General features: G+C 43.2%; 1 protein-coding gene across 2 annotated transcripts in view; it reads left to right on the top strand.

Moving 5' to 3' along the window:
* Positions 1 to 19,094, top strand: part of PRDM11 (PR/SET domain 11) — a 50,324-nt gene extending 31,230 nt beyond the window's left edge. The window contains exons 6-8 of one of the 2 annotated variants that reach the window (XM_024214610.3): positions 11,882 to 12,069; positions 15,441 to 16,091; positions 16,884 to 19,094. In XM_024214610.3, the coding sequence (XP_024070378.1) occupies positions 11,882 to 12,069; positions 15,441 to 16,091; positions 16,884 to 19,048 (3,004 nt within the window). In that variant the 3' untranslated portion in view covers positions 19,049 to 19,094. The remainder of the gene's footprint in view (positions 1 to 11,881; positions 12,070 to 15,440; positions 16,092 to 16,883) is intronic. The other variant, XM_024214618.3, reaches the window with a different exon arrangement.
* The last annotated feature ends 3,702 nt before the right edge of the window (positions 19,095 to 22,796 follow it).

Here is a 22,796-nt window from a genome sequence, read left to right on the forward strand (position 1 = left end):
TATTTTGCTATAAGCCTTTGGAGAGATGAAGTAGAGAAGGAGGGATATCTGTTATTCTGGAAAGTGGACTAAGTATAGTTTCACTCTTGGTCTTCTCCCACCATGTTGTGTCTCTTCCCTTAGTACTCTACCAGTTAACGTTGTTAATAGAAATGCAAGGACAGAATTCTACTAGCGCTGGCAAAGTGGGGCTCAGTTAGGGTATGTCTATACTGCAGAGAAAAAAACATGATGCCGTGTCTCAGAACCTGGGTCTAGTGACTCAGGCTCACAAGCCTCAGGCTGTGGGGCTAAAAATATCAGTGTAGACATTTCCGCTTGGGGTGGAGCTTGGGCTCTGAAATCCTGTGAGGGGGATGATCTCTGGTTATTTCTTTTTTTTTTTTTTTTTTTTTTGTGTGTGTGTGCAAGATAGACATGCCCTTAGACAACTCCTTGCGCCTACCTTTGGAAATCAGTAATTTATCTTTCAGAATCAGAAGGGTAATGTGCACATTTATACAGGGTTTCTAGTCTTTATCATCCAGAGATTCACGTCTGAACTTATAGTCTTTTTCAAAATAGTTACTATGTCTGTGTGAGGATATCAGTAGGTAGCTAGGAGTATAAGGCATTATCATTATATTTGATGTACATATGCCCATGAACAGGATTATCACTAGATTTTTATTGCAGTCAGTGTCATTGCATTGAAATGGGGTTTTATTTGTGTGGCTTTTTCCCCCTGCATCAGTCTAGCATACCTAGTTAACTTGAGGTCCTGTTGTTTTAAAGCAGCATTACCAAATTACATCCCTTGGCACCAAACCAAAAATATTGCAATGCAAGTCAAATTTGGCAAGGACCAGGTGCCATTATATAAAATATAATGTAAACAATAGTACATGATCAGGTGTTTGTCATCAGATATCTGCACATCTCTGGTGAGTTTTGACACTAGCCTGAAGGCCAGCTGTCTTAATTTAACCAGACATTCAATTTTTTTACTTAACCATGCTTTTGGAGAAGGTAGGTCACCACTATTGTTTAAAATTATTTTAGTTTCTGGTAACAAATCCTGACCCATGTGGTTATACTGGATACCCTCTCAGGTTGGATCCCTCCTCAACTGATTGGGTTCCTTCACTCTCAATGCCTGAATCACAACATTTGTTGCTCAGGTGCTAATATTTGCTTTACATGGGCAAGCATGTTTAAGTTATGCACCAAAAACTGTATCTGGAGGCTTGTCTCTAATGCTAGGATAGTGAAGAGAAAGCTTTCCAGCTGCTCTAAGATCTCTTGAAACAAGTCATTGGAGAGAAAGTTTTGCCATAATAATTTGCACTTCTTGTTCTGTTTAAAGATGATGAAGATGAGGAAATGCCAGGCCCCTCGCAGGAGCACCACTTCTCATCGCTGCAGAGGGATGGTGAAGAAGCCAGCCAGCTCTCTGGGCCTTCTCTCCTCCGCACTTCTTCTTCATCTGATCAATCAGAAGCTACCAACCAAAGGCAGGAAGTGCAGCACTTGTCCCCACATGCCCAGTCATCCTACAAACCCCCTCACCCACGCACCAGGAGCCCACCCCTTTCTAGCTTTGATCGGCAACTACTCCATTCCCACACCCAGCAGACAGACCTGTTCAGGCAGTTCTGCCAGGAGCTGGTGGCTATTCATAGAGACATGGCGGACAGCATGCATGTGATTGGCCAGAGGATGGCTGACCTGACTGGGCAAGTCAGCCAGATGTGCCAGACCCTGACAGAAATCCGTGATGGGGTCCAGGCTTTTCATAGGGTGCAGGACCCTAATGCCACCTCTAGAACTGTCCTGCAGGCACCCTGCTCAAGGAACCCATCTGAGCCCCATGCAGAGTCCAACCAAAGCCCCCCAAAGCAGACTGCTCCTGCACGGACTACCAGGTCACAAAAGAGAAAACACCATTTTTAATCTGCTTCATGTTAAATAAAAGAAGGAAGGCCCATCCTGAGCTGTTGCGAATTCACAGGGCCTCCACCCAAGGATCAGTATTACATGGGGAGGAGCAGCAGGCCCCCCTGACCTGTAAAGCACTATGAGTTGTGGCAGCTGAGTAGTAGGCCTTGCCCGATATACTGACAAACAGGTGTCTCAAGCCTTTTAGAACCTGGATTGCTGGGAAGTTAAACCTCAACTCTTTTTGTCTTGTAGCTATTTCGAGCCATCATGGCCCCCGTGCTTAAGTGCTCTAGAGACTGAGAGATGCAATTAGATTGATTTCTTTGATCTTGGAGAATGCCTGTGAAACATTGTTAGGGCAACATATTTGCAAACTTCCTTTAAAAACCAAACCACAAAATATCCCAGCCTCTGTCCTCCCACCATTATCCTGCAAATTGGCATATGTGCCGTGCAGATTCTTAACTAAGTGATGCATCATTATAGCTTTAAAGGCTGTAATTGCTCATTAGTTCACCTTGTGCTCTGCAATAATGGGAGACCAGGGCTTACTGTAATAATTATATGCAGCTTTGGGAATGGGGATATAAAAGTGCAAATGCTGAGATGGGGAGAAAGTAGCTGCAGAGAGAACCTCCCACCCACTGCAACTTGGAAGAGACTGTCCAAGCACAGTTTGACACAGAGGATGGTTCTCAGTGTCCACTGAGAGTAGGATAAGAAGTAATCCAGTTTAGTTTGCAGCAGAGGAAAATTTAGCTTAGATATTAGGAAAAACTTCTTAACTATAAGGATAGCTAAGCACTTGAACAGGCTTGGGAGATAGTGGAATCCCCATCACTGGAGGTTTTTAAGAAAAGGTTGGATGAACACCTATCTGGGATGGCCTAGGTATACTTAATCCTTCCTTAGCATGGGAGGATGGACTAGATGACCACTCTGTCCTCCCTACATTTCTATGATTCCATAAAACCCTCAAAGATGTGGTGTTGCACTTACCCAGAACCCTGCGGTATTGCACGCACTTGCACTGCAGGGTCTAATCCATCTATTTCCTTGAGTGTATCTGAGGCTCTGTCTGCACGTCACAGTCAGGGTTAAACATGGCTAGTTTTTTGTAATATGATTGTGGCCAAACAGGGTTGTACCATGTTCTTTTCTGGCGTGTTATAACCTCTATTGTTTTTGTACACCAAAAAATGTACTAGGTACTCTACAGAAACAAGTAGACATAGTGCCTGATTCTGATCTCATGTACACTAGTTTTACATCAGTATAATTCGATTGACTTCAGTGGAGTTATTTACACTGGGGTATCCTAGGGCAGAATTTGAGGCATGGTCTCTGCCCTGAAGAGCTTACAATCTAAATTTCCTGATAGATATCTAAACTAAAACCTCAAACACTTTGTTTCTGTCCAGACAAGAGAGAACTGTGTTTCAGCATTTTAAACTTTGTTGTTGTCATAGGCTCCATCTGCCTTTACATGTATAATCTTGGTTTTGAAACTAGGTTTTAATACCGTCATCTGACCTGGCTACAACACACATTGTTGAGTTGAATCCGCACAGCAGTTTTTTCACAACACCACTGGGTGTTACCCTGGTTTGCACATCCTCATCTGTCATGCCACCTCAGACTGTAGAAAAATCTGGGCAGTTGTCCCTGTGTGCCAAGAGGACATTCACGCAGAGCGACACCAGCAGCTTGTGAGCCTGTGCTCTCTGGGATGTCCTTCTTTTCATAGAGCTGGGTAACAGGAGGATTATCCAAACTGGAGACACAAACAGAGTTGGGGGGTTCACATCTACACACAAATGTTACTACCTGGTTGCACAGAGACAGCACGTGTTATCCTAGATCTCTTGAAATGGTGACACAAAGCTGCCACAGTTACTAACCAAGTACTAACCATGTTGGGTATGTGAACACAAATCCGGTTTAGAGCCAGCCTTGTCACAAGCCAATTGCAAATTCAGCTAAAAGTTGTGTAGGCAAAGCCTTCAGCTAAAGGTTGTGTAGGCAAAGCCTTAGTGGACAGGAAACTCAGACAGCACAATATGTGAGACCTACTTTACTGTTCTGAAACTGTTAAGAGTGTTTTCTTCTTTCAGCTGTTTGCCATTTCTCTTCTAAAATATACTGTGATAATTGTCTAAAATACTTCAGTTCAGTGTTACTGCAGTGGTTGAGCCATTCCTGGTGTGTATATTTTTATTTGACTGTCCTAATACAAATAGGTAAAATTTTAATTGCTTGAGAAAGGGCTCTAGTTCAAGAAAGCCAAGGTCTGGTGAGGAGAAAACCTCCTTTCTTCTAGGAATTAATCAACTTTGGATTCTCATAGAGGAATTTCCCCAGAGCATCAAGGCCAGAGCAGGGCAATGCTCGCTTTCCTTTCTATTAGTCTGCCATTTTGCTTCAGTTGCAATATTTGTATTCTGTAGAAAAATACTCTTTTTGGTTTTTTTGGTGGGCGAATGTATTTGGTCAGAGGTTGGAGAAACTTTTGTAATGTGGCTTAAGGAGAAACTGAGAAATGGCAAATGTTTTAAAAAGCTTGTATGAGTAAATATGGTGCTACTGCTGGATATTATTAGTAACATTCTTAGTTTATATTTATTATAATATTTGGTCCATGCTGATGTCTTGTTGATATAACTACAAGATTAGCCCCCCTGATTATGGTGTCCTCGGAGAGCTGCTGTGGGAACTCTCAGAGCTAGACAATAGAGGCCTAACCGCTGCAGCTGGTAAGCATCCACAGTTCCCAGTGGCTTTTATGGTAGTTATGGGTACTCAGAATGTTTTAGGATTAAGCCCTTAATGTACAGAAGCACTTAAATAGTGATGACCCTCAGAGGTGGTAGTCCTTTGGGGGACCTAAGCAAGAATAATTTAGGGGCCCTCCATTACCCCTTACCCACTCCCTAAAAATACTAACTGCATTATTTCTGATGTACCAACACATGTACCAAAAAATGTACCAACACATCACATACTAATATGCTTGTTAAAATCTCCACATTAAATAAGACGAATAGTATTTTTGGGGTAATACTAAATCGGGGGCCCTCTTGAGCTGCTTGGGGCCCTAAGCATTTGCTTAGTCTTTTTATGCCTGGAGCCACCACTGATGACCCTGTTTTCTGTTCTGCTAATGGGACAGTCTAAAGCGCAAACCCAGGGCTCGGGGGATTGGCGACAAGAAAGGACCATGTATTATTAAATCCAATGACTAGATTAAGTTTTATATATATAATTTCCTCTGTGGGGTATTACAGATGGGGCCTGGTTCCCGGGGAGAATTGTCTGCCCTGTGTAGACCCTCAGTGAAATGGTTGCTTTGTACTGTCTTGCAAAGGGCACTTCCTCCTGTGCACATCACACTGACTGGTGATTGAAGTCTGATAAACAAAGTGCCCATATTGAAGCATACTGCTGTGCTTATGCCAGTATTTCCATTTCTTGTATATGCTGGAAAAATATTTCTTTAAAAGTATTTTGTTAAATAAATTACAATAAATATATAACACTTTTAACACACATGCTTGTTGGGTCATTTGTCCTTCCCACTCCATCTCCGCGTGGATTTGTGCCAGGGTGCTAAAGTTAAAGATCTAGTGTACGCAGCCGTCTCAACAGCCACATCCATTTGCTGTCCGACATTCCCAGACATCCCAGGGCTGCCAAGTGTCACAAACCTGGAGTGACACACAAGCCTTTGGCAGCCCTGTCACTTGCGGCTGGGCTGCAGGCAGGCATCTCCTGTGGTCACTGGAATGGAGGTAGCAAGCTGCTGATGTTCCTTCTGGGTCTGCTGTGGCACATGCCTTCAGGCAGTGAACTGGGCTTCTCTCTTTCCTCCCCTTGGCTTCTACTGGCACCAGACCAGCACAGAGCCCCGAGGGAGGAGATAGTTCATGTAAATGCGGGGAGAAAAGAGGACAGAATTAGGGAGGCTGACTGGGAGAGGGGCAGCATGACTGAGGCTCCGCCACAACAAACCTTTTCCTGGGCTTCCCAACTGTCCCACAACACACACACACCCTACCCTCCAGTGGCCTGTGGCTCTCTCCAATACTTGAATCTCCACTAGGTCCCCCTTGTTCCCTCCAGATCTCCCTTACTTCTGAAGTGTGAGAGAAATAGCTACACCAACCACCCCTGAGCAGGGAGATGCCGAGAGCTTCTTGGTCGCTGGGAGTCCTGAGTCAGCTGTAAGAGAGAAGCAGGGTAAAGGGAATACAGAACAGCGTTCAGCCACTAAATGGAAAGCACATACTGCAAGGCCAGCTTCTGCATAGCTAGGATCACTGCTGGTGCCTACTTGCCTCTCCGACAGCTAAGGAATCAATTCCAGTCAATACACACCAGCAAGAGCAGCAGGCTCCCACGTCTCTGAGCAGTGTAATATCTGAACAGTGCTGTTGATCTGAGACCTGGCATTTCGCTGGGTCGGAACAGACTGGGCAAAGTCCTTGTCAGCATTTGAAGAGGGGTTTGCTATGACTTTACACCTTAGTTTCTCTGTCCTAGGGCATGGGACAGCTGGGAGACTTTATCACCCATGTGAAAGCTAAAATTCATTATTTTCACTTTACTCAGTAATCTGCAGGTACCTCTTCAGAACCCGAAACTAGTGCAGATGGATGGGTTTGACTGAGTCGCATGTCCATGGTCACCAGTATCTCTCTCCTTTTGGAACCTCACCTCACTTAGGAATATTGCTGGGAAACAGCCTTAAGGTCTTGTCAGAAGTTGTACCAGTGTCTACGTCGTCACTAGAAATGTTGCAGCACTACAGCTGCACTGCCATAGCACTTCAGTGTGGACGCTCACTACCATGACAAGAGTTCTCCCGTCACTGTACTTACTCCATCTCCCCAAGAGGTGCTAGCTAGATCAACACCGGGGATTAGGTTGGCTCAACTATGTCGCACGGGGGGTGGATTTTTCAAACCACTGAGCAATATAGCTGGGTCAACCTAACTTTTTAGTGTAGATATAGTTAAATTGCTTCAACCCTCTCATGTAGACAGTCTTAAATTGATTTGAGCACGTTAGGCAGTGTCTACACCTAAAACGTAGGTTGACCATTCTGCATCACCCACGGATGTGAAAAAATTTGCCCCCATGAGAGATGTAGTTAAGCTAACTTAAGCCTTGGTGTAGACACCACTAGATTGATGGAAGAATTCTGTCAGCCTAGCTACCACCTAGCTACAGTGATGGAAAAACCGCTGCCGTAGCAAATGTCTGCAGTACAGTGCTACAGCTGCAGTGCCGTAGCTGGGCCACTGCAGTGTAGATGTAGCCTTACATCAGTTTTAAGATAATTCAATACTGTTAAAAGGCGCTCTTAAACAAATTCAGAAATCCTTACACAATGGGATTGTACTGATCTTAACTACACCAGTTCCTAAACAGGTTGAATTACAACAGTGTAATTTGTATGTGTAGACCAGGCCAAAGACACTGGCTAATTGCTAGGTGGTTAACAGCTGGGAACTAACCATTTTCCAGAGTAGGCAGGGGCCACTAGAGAGCTGTCTACAAAGGAACAGGGAAGGTTTTTGGCTGCTGGGAGATTGGCTTGGGTAAGGTCTTCTGGGAAAATGCAGATCACCTGCCCTTTCTTCTCAGCCAGGAATTCTCTGATCATAGAAATGTAGGAATGGAAAGGAGCTCAAGAGATTATCTAATTCAGTCCCCTGCATCAAGGAAGAACTAAGTATTATCTAGACCATCCCTGACAGGTGTTCATCTGACTTGTTCTCACAAACCTCCAGTGATGAAGATTCCCCAACCTCCCTAGGTAATTGGTTACAGTGCTTAACTACCCTGACAGTTAGGAAGTTTTTTCTAATGTCTAACGTAAATCTCCCTTTCTGCAATATAAGCCCATTGCTTCTTGTCCTGTCCTGTCAGGGGATAAGGAGAACAATCTGTCACCTTCCTCTTTATAGTAACCTTTTTACGGTACTTTTACGTACTTGACTGTTATCATGTCTCTTCTCCAGACAAAACAAACCCAGTTTTTTCAATCTTTCCTTATAGGCCATGTTTTCTAGACCTGTAATCATTTTTGTTGCTCTCCTCTGAACTTTTTCCAATTTGTCCACATCTTTCCCAAAGTGTGGTGCCCAGAACTCCAGCTGAGGCCTTATCAGTGCTGAATAGAGCAGAAGAATTACTTCTCGTGTCTTGCTTTCAACACTCCTGCTAATACATCCCAGAAATATGTTTGCTTTCTTTGGCAACAGTAGTACATTGTTGAGTCTCATTTAGTTTGTGATCCACTATAACCCCCAGATCCGTTTCTGCAGTACTCCTTCCTAGGCAATCATTTCCCATTTTGTATGTGTGCAGTTGATTATTCCATCCTAAGTGGAGTACTTTGCATTTGTTCTTATTTAATTTCATCCTATTTATTTCAGACTGTTTCTCCCGGTAGATCATTCTGAATTCTAATCCTGTCCTCCAAAGCACTTGTAACGTCTCCCAGCTTGGTATCATCTGCAGACTTTATAACAGTACTCTCTATGCCATTATCCAAATCATTGATGAAGATATTGAATAGAGCCAGACCCAGGACAGATCCCTGCGGGACCCCACTGGATATGCCCTTCCAGCTTGACTGAACCATTGATAAATGCTGAGTATGGTTTTCCAAATAATTGTGCACCCACCTTGTAGCAGATTTGTCAAGGCTACATTTCCGTAGTTTGCTTATGAGAAGATCATATGAGACAGTATCAAAAGCCTTAATAAATTGGGATATATCACACCTTCTGCTTCTCCCCCATCCACAAGGCTTGTTACCATGTCAAAGAAGGATACTAGGTTGGTTTGACATGATTTATTCTTGACAAATCCATGTTGACTGTTACTTGCTAGGTACTTACAAATTGATTGTTTGATTATTTGTTCCATTATTTTTCCGGGAATCTGCCTTGCCATTTAAACATGCTCCCAAGTTCTCGTGTTTCCCCCCCCCCCCCCTCATGGTTCACACCTCAAGGGGACGTTCAGTGGCAATGTAATTTTAAACCGGTGAAAGGAAATGCTTCTTTACAAAATGCATAATGAATCTGTGGAACTAACTGCCACAGGATATTATTGGCTAAAAGCTTGGTAGGATTTTAAAAGTTTAGTTATATGGATGAGAACATCCACATTTACATTAGATTGGAAAAATATAAGGGATACAAAGCCTCCTGCTTTAGGGCATAAACCAACCACTAATTGCCCCAGGCTTGGAAGAAATTTACCTATGGGCAGATTATCCCAGAACTGTCCATTATGGGGTTTCTTGATCCTTCCTCTGAAGAATCCAGCATTGGCCACTGTCAGACAGCCTGAATTAGATCCACCACTGATTGGATCCACAATAGCATTTGCTGTATTTCCTCTGTATTTCACACACACACCACTAGTTCCCGGTGTGATGGAAGGTCAGGAAGTGGCAGACAAGGTAGGTTATACTGGAAGCTGTGGCTGGGAAGAAACAGTGTGCAGCCAGCACTGTACCTGGGAGGGAAAGCCAGGCTGGCAAATGAAAAATGGGTGGGTATCATAAGGTGGGAATTGTGGGTCCTTAGTGTATCTAAGGATCAGGCAGAAAATTTGAGAGGTTTGGGGGGTTGGCGGGCATAGTAAGCCGTATAACAGGAAAACGTGGCTTTAACATTATCTTGTTCTTGAGGGACCTAATAGAAAATGTTACCAGTTCACTCTCTCACAAAGCTGAACCTTATTGAATTCTCAAAATCTCTATGACAAATCTAGTTATTGGGCACATACAAGATTATCCTGCCCTACAAGATACTATCCTATAAATATCAGTGTTGTTGGCTACTGGGTTGAACTGTACGCATTCTGTAAAGGATGAATGCCTTTGTGGAAGATGTTAAATATCTAAAAGTAATCGTGCTTGTGTAGAGGAGCAGACTGATCTCATCAACGTTCCCATGGAACTGGGAAGCTGGGGATGAAGAGTAGCTGGAGAATCAGGTCTTAACTGTCACTGGAACATTTCTGTGACTTTGTTTGTGCTGGGGCAAACGTTCCCTGCACTTACTTATGCTGCTCAGGTGGACTAACCACTGAACAGATCATAGCAAAGCAGCATATCTCCTGGGTGTTCTAGGCATTGTTTTTTGAATGCCTGAATAGGTCAACACAGAAGTGACATCTGATGCACAAGCACAAACCCTAGTAGCCTTCTTCCCAGTGCTACGTTGCTGTGAATGAGGGCTCAGTTTTTCTGACATTTATAAAAGGCTAGTTAAAAAGTCTCGTAGGCTGTTTGGATTATTTTGCTGGTGGGAGTGATAAAGGCTGTTGTTTGCATAATTACTGATGACTATAGACCATTGTGGGTACTGTGTATAGCACAATAGTACATAAAACATAGCTGATTACAGTCAAACGGGCAGTTGGTTAACACTAAAACCAGAGCTGATTGAAGCTCATGCTGCCGGAGGCTTTGCAAACCTGTTTCTTGTATTTGCAAAACGTGATCAAGTTTGTGAACTTTTTCCCCCTGCAATTGTGTGTGTGTGTGTGTGTGTGTGCGTGTGCATGTGTGTGTAAGAGAGAGAGAATGTGAATTCAAGGAAAAATACACACATTTCTCTATCCAAAGAGAAGTTGTGCTTTGAATTAACAATGATTCATACAAACCACAACAGTAGGAGACTGTAGAAGGAGGCATATTGGCTGCTCTCCCATACTGACATTGGGGTCATTGTGACATGGAGCCTTTAAAGCTGAAGAGAAGAGGAGTAAAAAGGGGAGAAGATGTTGTAAATCATAAAATATATAATATATAGTTTTTAAATAGCATCAACCAGTTTTATATGCACAGTTTTCGGGTTTTGCTTCTAGTCCTATAGGACTACAAAAGGCGGTTAAGCAGCAATGGATGGGACCCTTATGGCTTACAGGATGCCTTTCTTTCCTCCTCCAAGACGAAGAAAAGGAGGCACTAGCCTGACTATTATATGTCTACCTCTAAATCTATATATTATCGAGATGCATGTAGAGGATTGGCTGACTAGCAAGATTAATTTCCGTGTTCCCACTGTGCTGAAATTGGGCTTCTTGAGAACGGGGGGGGGGGGGGGGGGGAAATCTCATTGTTGAACTTCGATCTTTCAATCAAAAGTCATTAGCAGATCGTTAGCCTGTGTTATTGGATTTCAAGCATTTACAGTTTGTCTACACTATTTTTTTGTACTGGATACCAATGAAATTGCACAAGTGCAAAAGCCACCAGTGTAGATGATCCCTCAGTTTCCTAGACTGCAGTTCAAAATGTTTGGCTCATGCACTCATCATCAGCTACCATGATCGTCCCCCTTTTGAGTATCCAGGTACTGCTTAACCAGCAAGGGAGAGGCTAAGAAATACGGCTCATCTTGAAGGGTCAAATGGTGTTTGAGCAGCTGTTGGTGGGAGGCCAGGATTGGTGGGCGGCCAGAAGGTTCCGTCATTTCCAGGAATGAGAGGGACTCCTGGGGTGGAACAGGCAGTAGCAGATTCCAGAAAGTAGAGAGTCCAGGAAGTCACCAATTCTGTTTAACACATTTTAGGCAAGAAAAATGTCAAAGGTGAGTGTGCGCGTCACAAGCACTGCCACTGATAGTCCTTCAGATGGCATATATATTGTTACAGTAATAGAAGTAGTAACCTCCCTTCCCAGGCAGAAACAGTTACCACAGACCCAAGAACCTGTTTAATAGTCCTTAAGTATCCTTGTTCGTGTTCTTGTATCTATACACTGGCATATCATTGTTCATAATTCAATGCTATCCAATCTTGCTGTTTCTGTGGCTGTCTTTGAAGATCATTCTGGCATGACTGTGGATGTGTCTCAGTTGACTTTGATAAGAAAGGGAGGGGGCACACTCCCACTGAAGTTTGTGATTCAAGCCTGCCTTATCCTCACCCTTAGGTATGTGGTCATATCCCGAGAGGAGAGGGAGCAGAACCTGATGGCCTTTCAGCATAGTGAGAGGATTTACTTCCGAGCCTGTCGGGACATCCGGCCTGGGGAGAGGCTGAGAGTCTGGTACAGTGAGGATTACATGAAGCGGTTGCATAGTATGTCCCAGGAGACCATCAACAGAAACCTCACAAGAGGTGAGTTCCTTCCTTCCCATCATCCCTTTTTTCCCTTTCTGTGATCAAGCTTTGTGCACCAAGTGCTTTTGATTGAAGGCATAATATAAATAAATAATACTCAACCTCTATACGGAGTTCTGAACGTCTATAACCAAAGCCCACTGAGTGCAAACTCCCTCCTGCCTGGTTCCCTGGGATAGATATGAGTAAAAAAACCCACATGTTTTGGAATGAAGGATCACAGAAGGGCATTTTCACTTTATGTACTGTAAGAAATTGGAACAAAGCACTGGGATCTCAGAGCTTCCCCTCTACAAGGCTCTCTGTTCTGAAGGCTGCTGAGTTGATGGCTCCCCTGAAGACCATAGATTCCAAGATCAGAAGGGACCATTGTGATCATCTAGTATTTGGATGGTTCTGTATGCGTGTGAAAGGGATGTTTCCTTGGTGTGTTTTGTATATGTCTGATTTCCTGACATAATTTCTCTCTATCTTCAGTGAGTTAATTTGGAATATCACTGCATTGGCTAGAGATTCATCAGACATACAGCTTTACATGGCTTGTAATGCATATGGCAGGCTTTGTAATTGGCAGTGGAATCAGATTGTTTTTTCCTTGGATTAGTATTGTTGTCTTATTGCAGGAATAGCCACACTGGAACAAATCCACTTGTCCTTTGGGCCAGCATTCAGTTGCCAATAAGGGAGATTTAGAGGATGACAAAAACAAAACAAAACACAAAACCTCCAATGCACCTGATTGTCTGTACAATGCAATGACACAAAGGGGACCAAGGGAATTTCTTTGCAAGCCCAGCCACAGAATGGCAGGGCCTCTGAGAGGCAGCCAAACTAAATACAATTTTATAATTAAAAACCCTATGTGTATTATTGCACAGCTGCTGCCTTGACTTGGTAAAAGGTGTCTTCTGTTAAAACATGGGTAGGGCAGGACCTCCTGGAAGATCTGTTTATTATGTCACCCTGGTTTTAACGCATTGGAAATATGATATATCAATGATAATATTTGGTGAATATGCACTTATTCCATGAACAATTATATTAAAAATTGTACTGTATACAGGCTTTAGGGGATTTGCTTTATCCCACACATGCGCCAGTTGCTCAAATATTTTGAAACTTTCAGAAGATACTAAAGGGAAAGGACATGTCCTGGGTGTCCCACATGTCAGCTGGCAGTTAAGTGGTATGCCCCAATGCTGGTCTGAGCCTGGGTGCCCATGACACAGGTTCTGGAAATCAGTAGCCCTGCCACACAAACACCACACTTGCATTTAGACCTTGGGTTTGTATGAATTCAGAGATTAAGTCACAGTGCACATTGGACCAGAGTGAAGCTATATGTGTAGTGAAGAACTGGGTCTGTGTCTCACTAGGACCAACAAAATCCTGCTGCATGATCTTGTTTTAGGAGAAATTGAGATGGTTGAAAAGGTCTACCGAGAAACCTGCAGGTATCTCTGGGAGCCAGTCGCTCTCTGCAGTGGGCTCGGTATTGCAGAACAGAAATGGAGACGTTGCAAATACTGAGGCCTTGTCTACACTACAGGGGAAATTCGATCTAAGCTACGCAATTTGAGTTACGTGAATAGCGTAACTCAAGTTGACGTAGCTTAGATCTACTTACCGCAGGGTCCACACTACATGATGTCGACGGGACATGCTCTCCCATCGACTACCCCTACTCTTCTCGATCCAATGGAGTACAGGAGTCAACAGGAGAGTGATCTGCGGTCAATCTAGCGGCTCTTCACTAGACCCGTTAAATCGACCGCTGATGCATCAATCGCCGCTCGTCGATCCCCCGGTAAGTGTAGACAAGCTCTGAGCATCACTTGCAGATTTTGTTTAGAATTCCCAGATTTTACAGCATCTGCTCTGAGGGTGGCTCTGGAAGGTGCTTCACCTTGCTGATCAGTAGAAAATAGAAATCTGTTAAATAATATTATATTTAGACGCATACCCGAAGCATGCACAGTCCTCTACAGCCTGCCAAGTAAAAAGACACTCTGTAAAGTCCCAATAAGTAACAAAGCTGCTATTATTTTTCATTTTGTTTTTATCATCAGAGTTTCTGCCTTAAAACCTATTATATAAGGGTTTTTAACGTGGTTTAATATCTTTATATGGGGCTGAACCATTTATTTAATTATAAAAAAAGTAGGATCAGTCTTAAGTCAGTTCCTTTATCCGTGGCTGCAGTCCTCCACTAAAGGGAAAAAAATAAGGTAAAATATTCAAGCCCTTAGAAACGCCCTGGTGAAATGTGTTGAAACACAGGCTGTTGTTTTGGTTCATACAAGATGGCAAGTGGGATACAACCCTACCCTAACAACCCAGCATGAAATTGGTTGTCCGATCCAGCCCTCCATATAGTGGCATACCCTGAGTGTTTTGAGTCTTGCATCTTTTCTGCATTCTTAGCATTGCTCTCCTCAGAAAGACCCTAGTAACTCCTACACTGTAACTTATGAAAGCATGAATATGTTTTAAAAACAAAAAATCAGCATAAAGCAACCTCTTGTTTGGGAAGTCACCAATACTTGAAGTTATTTACAAGATAGAAGAAAGATGGAAATTGAACCAAACCTATCATCCTTTGAATATCCAGGTAAGGAAATCTGGCTGTTCCCTTTGTTTTAAGCAATTAATCATTTGTATAATGTTGCTTTTATTTTTTAATTTTGAATAGTGGGCACATTGTTAGAATCCATTGGGACAAGATAGCTGTCCCAACCTTGGAGGGCATTCACCAGTTCTAGCTGAGTTGGCAACATGTACCATACGGATTAAGACTGCAAGTCTTTGATCTCTTTGTGCTCTCATCTCTGAAAGAGCCTCCAAACTGAAACAGAATGAAAAGGCTTCCAAGCTTTCTGTTGTGAAATGGGCAGACTCTGGGGTTCTGATGGAAAACTGAATCTCAAGCTTCATGTGTTGTTCACCTGATACCTTTTACCAAGTCAAAGTAGTCACTGTACTTCCAGAAGGGAAATAGGTATTTGGGCACAGGGCCCTGGGTTCCATTGTGATCAGTAATTAATTCTGTAGTCTCATTCCAGCACAGGTTGGTTATACCTGTTATGTTCGGCAACTTGCCTATAGTTTTTCTTCTCTTAAAAATGTATGGGTCCTACTCCTGTATGGCTACCTAGATACTGTCTCTCCATGTTGAAGGCTTGCCCATTAGTAGACCTCCTCTTCTTCTGAGTCTTGATTTCCACTGAATTCTTTTAGTTCCCTTATTTGTAACACAATAAACTCATATGCAGGGATTTAGCCTGCTTTTTTCTTTTCTTTTTAGTTTTGGATTGAGGAATATTTCATAGTTCTCTTTGATGATCCACACCCCTCACTTTCCTTTCTAGGAGATAAAAAATTACAGAGGGAAAAGTCAGAAAAAAATGTGGAAAATCAAGAGGATATGAGAGGCCCCCTCCAGCTCACCACGTTAAAGCAAGGGAAGAGCCCCTACAAGCGCAGCTGTGATGAGGGGGAATCCCACACCCAGATGAAGAAAAAGAAGATAGATCTCATCTTCAAAGATGTGCTGGAGGCTTCCCTAGAATCAGCAAAGCGGCAAGAGCACCAGCTAACAACAAGCACACCCCTTTCCATTAGAAAGGCATCCAAATACCAGGCCGAAGACATCTTTGAAAGGTGTGGAGCTGCCATTCAGCATAGCTCCCCAAACTTCAGCAGAAACCAAAATGAAGGTGAATGGAAGGTCCCCCATGGTTCCTCTTACAGTGCGGCCAAAGAGATGGGCCTCCTGGAAGATGAAGACGAAGAGCCTCTGTCACTCACGGCAGACAGCCCGACTGAGCTATCGCTAGCATCGACTCAAGGCAACTCACATGAAATCCCCACAACTTCCTTCTGTCCCAACTGCATACGGTTGAAGAAAAAGATCCGTGAGCTGCAGGCTGAACTAGACATGTTGAGATCTGGAAAGTTACCTGAGCCACCTCTTGTACCACCTCAGGTACCCGAGCTCCAAGAGTTGTCTGACCCCACAGGTAAGTCATGCAGAATTAGAATGTTCTTCAAACCCTGCTTAAGGAGAGTAATGGAGTTTCTATCTGCTGTGTATATCTAAAATGTTTTACCCTGAATATTCTGAGGAAGGCCTTGTTTTATGGAAGCCTGCTGACTAGGTTTTGCAGGGGGCAGAAGCAGTTGCTGTGAGTAGAATAGAAGACATGGTTTGGGGAAGATTCTGTAATGATGACGTGCTCTATTTGTTTCTATTGTAATCAATACACTGTCAATAAAAAAACAGAATTCCATTGCAGCTGGTTTGTTTGCTGTATTCTTGACACATTCTTTTTTTTTTCAGCAGAAGCATCAGGAAGCTCTGCTTGAAAGTCTGAATGACTTGAAATGCTGAGTCTGAAATATACTAGCTCACTGCATGTGCATAAAGAATAATGAATACTTTGCCTCCTCTGGAAGCATTCATTGTTCACTCTATGTCCTTAATGGAAGCATGTGTCCCTTTCTGAAGATGTTTCATTTCCTCCAGGAACTTAGTAACTTTCTCTCCCAAAGCAGTACGTGGTGTACCTTATGCATTGTGCTAGTGGCCAAAATGTCATACCATTTCTTTTTGTCCAAGGTGGCCTGATGTGTAAGATTTTTATGAGAATTATGTTGATTTTTCTTTGAAAATTTGTATTCAGAGGACCAAACTCTACTACAACCAATAAAGGGTAGAATTTGGGCCAGTTGTTTAGACAATATTCTGTGTTATCTTTTGAATGTTTGCTGCATCTCTGAACTTTGTAAATATCTTTTCTTTTTCTTTTAAGCTTCTGAAAGCATCATCTCTGTTCCCACAATCATGGAGGATGATGACCAGGAGGTGGACTCTGCTGATGAATCAGTTTCCAATGACATGATAGCTGCGACAGATGAGCCTTCAAAGATGTCTTCTGCAACTGGCAGGAGGATTCGACGCTTCAAGCAAGAGTGGCTTAAAAAGTTTTGGTTTCTTCGGTACTCCCCTACGTTGAATGAAATGTGGTGCCATGTCTGCAGGCAGTACACGGTGCAATCCTCTCGGACTTCAGCCTTCATCATTGGCTCTAAGCAGTTCAAGATACACACTATAAAGCTTCACAGCCAGAGCAACCTCCACAAGAAGTGCCTGCAGCTCTACAAGCTCAGGATGCATCCAGAGAAGACAGAAGAGATGTGCCGAAATATGACCCTGCTCTTCAACACAGCCTATCACTTAGCTCTGGAAGGCAGGCCCTACTTTGACTTTAGGCCTCTTGCAGAACTACTGAGAAAGTGTGAACTCAAAGTGGTGGATCAGTACATGAACGAGGGAGACTGCCAAATCTTAATCCATCATATCGCCCGGGCTCTGCGAGAGGATCTGGTAGAACGTATCAGGCAGTCTCCCTTTCTCAGCATCATTCTGGATGGGCAGAGTGACGACTTGCTTGCCGACACAGTAGCGGTTTACGTTCAGTACACGAGCAGCGATGGACCTCCAGCAACTGAATTCCTGTCTCTTCAAGAGCTGGGCTTTTGTACAACAGATAGTTACCTCCAAGCATTAGACAGGGCTTTTTCCAGTTTGGGAATAAGATTGCAGGATGAGAAACCAACTATCGGCTTGGGAGTAGATGGTGCTAACATTACTGCCAGCCTGAGAGCCAACTTGTTCATGACAATCAGAAAGACTCTGCCTTGGTTGCTTTGCTTACCCTTTATGGTACACAGGCCCCACTTGGAAATTTTGGATGCCATCAGTGGGAAAGAGCTTCCATGTCTGGAGGAGCTAGAAAACAATTTGAAGCAATTGCTTAGCTTTTATCGTTACTCTCCCAGGCTGATGTGTGAGCTGAGAGTCACTGCTGCCACTCTTTGTGAAGAGACAGAGTTCTTGGGAGATATCCGAGCAGTGAAGTGGATCATAGGGGAGCAGAATGTCCTCAATGCGCTGATCAAGGATTACCTTGAAGTCGTGGCCCATCTCAAAGATGTCAGTGGTCAGACACAACGGGCAGATGCTTCTGCTATTGCCTTGGCTCTCTTGCAGTTCCTTATGGACTACCAGTCAATTAAACTGATCTACTTCTTGCTGGATGTGATTGCTGTGCTTTCGCGCCTCGCCTACATCTTCCAAGGTGAATACCTCCTTGTGTCACAAGTGGATGACAAAATAGAGGAGGCTATCCAGGAGATCAGTAGGCTGGCAGACTCGCCTGGAGAGTACTTGCAGGAATTTGAAGAGAACTTCCGTGAAAGCTTTAACGGAGTTGCTGTGAAAAACCTGCGGGTGGCTGAAGCCAAATTCCAGTCAATCAGAGAAAAGATCTGCCAGAAGACCCAGGTAATCCTGGCCCAAAGGTTCGATTCCCGTAGCCGAACATTTGTGAAAGCGTGTCAGGTGTTTGATCTTGCAACTTGGCCCAGAAACACGGAGGAGCTCATGAACTATGGAAAGGAGGATATGGTACAAATATTTGAGCACCTGGAAGCTGTTCCATCATTTTCAAGAGAAGTTTGCAGAGAGGGAATGGACACCAGAGGGAGTTTGCTGATGGAATGGAGAGAACTCAAGGTGGATTATTATACCAAAAATGGTTTTAAAGACTTAATCAGTCACATCTGTAAATACAAACAGAGATTCCCACTCTTAAATAAAATAGTTCAGATCCTCAAAGTCCTTCCCACCTCAACAGCCTGCTGCGAGAAGGGGCGCAACGCCCTGCAGAGAGTGCGCAAAAACAACCGCTCTCGGCTCACTCTGGAACAGCTCAGTGATCTTTTGACGATTGCCGTTAATGGGCCACCCATTGCCAACTTCGATGCCAAGAGGGCACTAGATAGTTGGTTTGAGGAGAAGTCAGGCAATAGTTATGCACTGTCAGCAGAAATGCTGAGCAGGATGTCCTCCCTTGATCAGAAGCCGATGTTGCAGAGCATGGACCACGGCTCTGAATTTTACCCCGATATTTAGGAAGGAATGCCTCAAATTCTGAAAGCTGTTGAATAATTTTTTTAGTCTATACTCTAAACTTTGATATATTATATAAAATATATATATTATATATATATATATACACACATATATATATATATATATAAAAAAAACTCACACTGAAAATTAAAAAGTTAAGGCGATGTGCATCTGGTAGAAGCTAAGTGGAATTTTAAGAAAGAGACAATATTTGAAATTTACTGATTTCTCCAAACATGGCAGCTGCAGCGTAGGTGGCAACATTTCAGTTCTCAGAAGCATGTGCTGGGGCCATACTCTACATGTTCAAACCTAACAATCAATCTATAAGCTAGATGACAGATCTCTGTCAACCTCCTCCTCACAGTTGTTTTCCTTGTGTGTTTGTGTGCGTGTGTGGTGGCGGTGGGGACGAGGGGTACCCCCTGCCTTTCTTTTCATTGTTTAGTCTAGTTATGAGCCATTTGAGCCATTCACCGATGGCTGTCTGATTTCCAACAGAGCGACTTGTGCATGTGTATTGGGATCCCTCCCCAGCTCCCCAACTTCACCTTGTTTTCTTGTTTAGAAGTGGAAGCTTTATTCACTTATGCAGGGTGTTGGATATTTTTTTCCCCTATTTTAAGAACAAATATATCAGCTAAACTGTGATGCCCGTTTCTCAGTCCTCCCCACTGGTGGGCTGTAGAGTAAGGCAAAGCTTTCAGGTCCCCTTGTGATAACCCCATTACCGGTCAGACATATTATAACAATGTCATGTGCAGACTGTAAGATAGTATAATGGAGAAGGCATGGGGAGTTTTTTGCATTTATATTTTTATATTGTAGGAGATTTAAAAAAATTATACAACTGTTCATTCAGAACCAGGGCTGCTGTGGAAGTGAGACAGCCAATGAGTCAAGACCCATCAGAGGGTGGAGATTTCAGGGCTTAAAAATTATATTCTGATTTACATTATTTATACTCTGTCTTTATAATCATAGATTGTTGTGGTTTTGGTTTTATTTTCTTGAATGGGTGAAAAAACACCTGCTCTAATTCCGTGGCAGGGAATATCAATGCAAGTTCTATCTTGGGTTATAATGGTGTGATGATGTATTTTTAAAGGTTCATGTATTCTCTTGTGACCAAGGTGACATGTTTCACAGCATGGCAGAATGGCGACAAAAGGAAGAAGAATGCTGTACTTCCTGTGAAATATTTTGTCCTTCCTTGAAAGGGCACGAAGTCCAGCAGAAATGTGGAAGTAGCACTTTCACCTTGAATCGCAAATGAGTGGTTTTTTTTTTTTTAACAGAATCACACGTTCACACAATTATCGCTTCAGGTTAGAAAAGAAAAAAAAAGGTGCAAAAACTCCCCAGATGCTAGTGCCTTGCCTTGCTGATGTGTATGGGCAGCACCAATCTGACCAGAGCATCACGGGAGTTGAGACCGTGTTGTCCAGAAGAATCAGGCTGGCATGTTCCCAATTCCCAGAGGGAAACGTCTTGTGCCAAGCTGTGTTGTTTGGAAACATGATGGTGATGTCAGCAACACTGAACCTTTCCCTTCTACTGCTACCCTCCGCCCTTGGTCTTGGTGCTAAGATATCTCTAGAAACGTTGCTGCTAGTTGATAGTTTTTCATTTATATATATATATATATATATATATATATATATAATTATTTTATTTTTAAACTTTTTTTGTTTTTAATGGTGATGTAGCATGTTTTAAATCGATCTCTCTTGGAGTCACTTCTACTGCCAGGGTTCGCTCACTGTCTTCCCCAACAAAACACACACCACTGCCTGGATCCCGCTGCACCGTCCAAACTAATCTGTGCTGAACAGCAGCACACAGGGCAGGTGGAGATATGTGGCTGAGCCACCACATTCCGGCTCAGCTCCTAAGCCCAAGGGAAACGGCAGAACTTGTATGTCTGATGGGTTTGAAAGTGCATCCTGTCTATCCATACATTACCCCTTATGGGGTGCGTTGAGGAGTGGAGTTGGATACTGTTTGAAGCATTAATTGTGATGACTTCCTATGTTCCTTACCCTAATCCTGCCACACATACTATATAGCTGGTCACTTTTGAAAGGGTTACAATAGACCAAGGAGCCTCTGAATTCAAATAGTGATGTGTGGGAGGAAAGCAATACAGTTTGCAGCACTTAACTTCTTCCTTTCTGCCCCTGCCATTCCCCATACAGTATATGGAATGAGTGTGCTAGTGCAGATGTGCCAGAGTGAGCTTGATAGGTAATGTCTAATATACATCAAAATCACCATTAAGAACCGGGAACTGGAATGTTTCCCCCTGGAATCCCCTTAGAAATCAACAAGTGAGTCAGGTCATGACACTGTTCCATATCAGCACAGGGGAAGGCAATGTAATACCTGGCAAGTGAATAATGGTAATAAACTGCTGAAATCCCCTTCACTCCCAACAAAGCCTTGCAACAGGACGACCCATCCTCCCAAATGAGGAGAGCTCTAGACCAGAGGCCCAGTGGAATTGTGCAGACTCAAACAGCTCATTGCTTAGCCGTAAGAGGGGAAGCTCTTGCTAGAGACCCAAGGTGTTCACAGCCCCTACTGGCCTGGGAAGTAAAAAACTGCTCATTGCACTGTCACAATACCATCAGATCAATTTCCTTCTGGGGGCTTGTCTTCCACCTTTTTAAATTAAAATGTGAGAAGATAAAAATTGAAATTCCCAAAAGAACCACTGCGCCACTCTTGAACTCTGAGCTATAGCCAGACAATGTGAACTGCGATGCTACTGTGGGAGGATACTGGGCATACTGCAGGGAATTTCTCTTTCTTATGACACACAGATATCTAGGAAATCTGCTGCAAAGTGAATCATAACAGTAGAAAAAGTGCTTGATATAGACGGCTCTGAGTGTGAGAGAGACTTTAAAGACAGCTTCCCCTCTCCCCTTTTTGTATTTCTGTGCTCCCCTTTTTGTGTTCAGCACAAGAACTTGGAAGATCCGAGTGTTCCACACTCCTCGTCATGAAAAATCTGTATATTCTATTTGCAGTAGAATAAGTAATTTGGCACATGGCCCTTTTTCAAACTGGAGCTGCAAACTCTGTGGCCGTCTTTCTGGAAAGGTCCAGCCCCAAAACAGTTTTTAAATAGTAGAACTCACCAGGTCCTTGTTCAAACCAGTGTTAAAGCCACAAAAAAGCCTGTTTACAACCTTGATATTGAGTACCACCAGAGACTGGCTCAAAAGTGACTCAAATACAACTCATCATTGGTGACATCTCTCATAACAAGTTCTCAACAGTAGAATGAAATGTGTATAGGGTTACTTTCTACCCATTCTGTCTGTAAAGCAGCGAGGGCTTCTCTTGCAAAAAATACCCCACTTGTGTGTCAGTGATATGAGTGACTCCTAGGGGCTGGATCTACTGTTTCTATCAACTGGAAAGACAAGAGATGCCTAGTATTTAGCTGTTAAAAGCAAAAAGCGTTCGGTCGAATAACTAGCTGAACCACACTTACGGAGATTTATTTCATTATCATCTTTTTAACTGTTAGTTAGCCAGTTTCTCTCACAGGCAAAAGAGGCTGAAATGTGCTGGGTTGTAGTGATGACTGAGGGACAGCAGAGGGTGCCAGTTCACAACATTGGTTGGGTTCCAGTGTAGCTGTAGCTGCATCACATAGTGTACCACCGTTCAGAAATCTGATGGGGTAGATGTAGACATCTTGGACAGATTCCTCCTGAGGTGGGGAGATTAATGG

Source organism: Terrapene carolina, unplaced genomic scaffold (genome assembly GCF_002925995.2).
Source record: "Terrapene carolina triunguis isolate 2854851 unplaced genomic scaffold, T_m_triunguis-2.0 Scaffold96, whole genome shotgun sequence".
NCBI lineage: Eukaryota > Metazoa > Chordata > Testudines > Emydidae > Terrapene > Terrapene triunguis.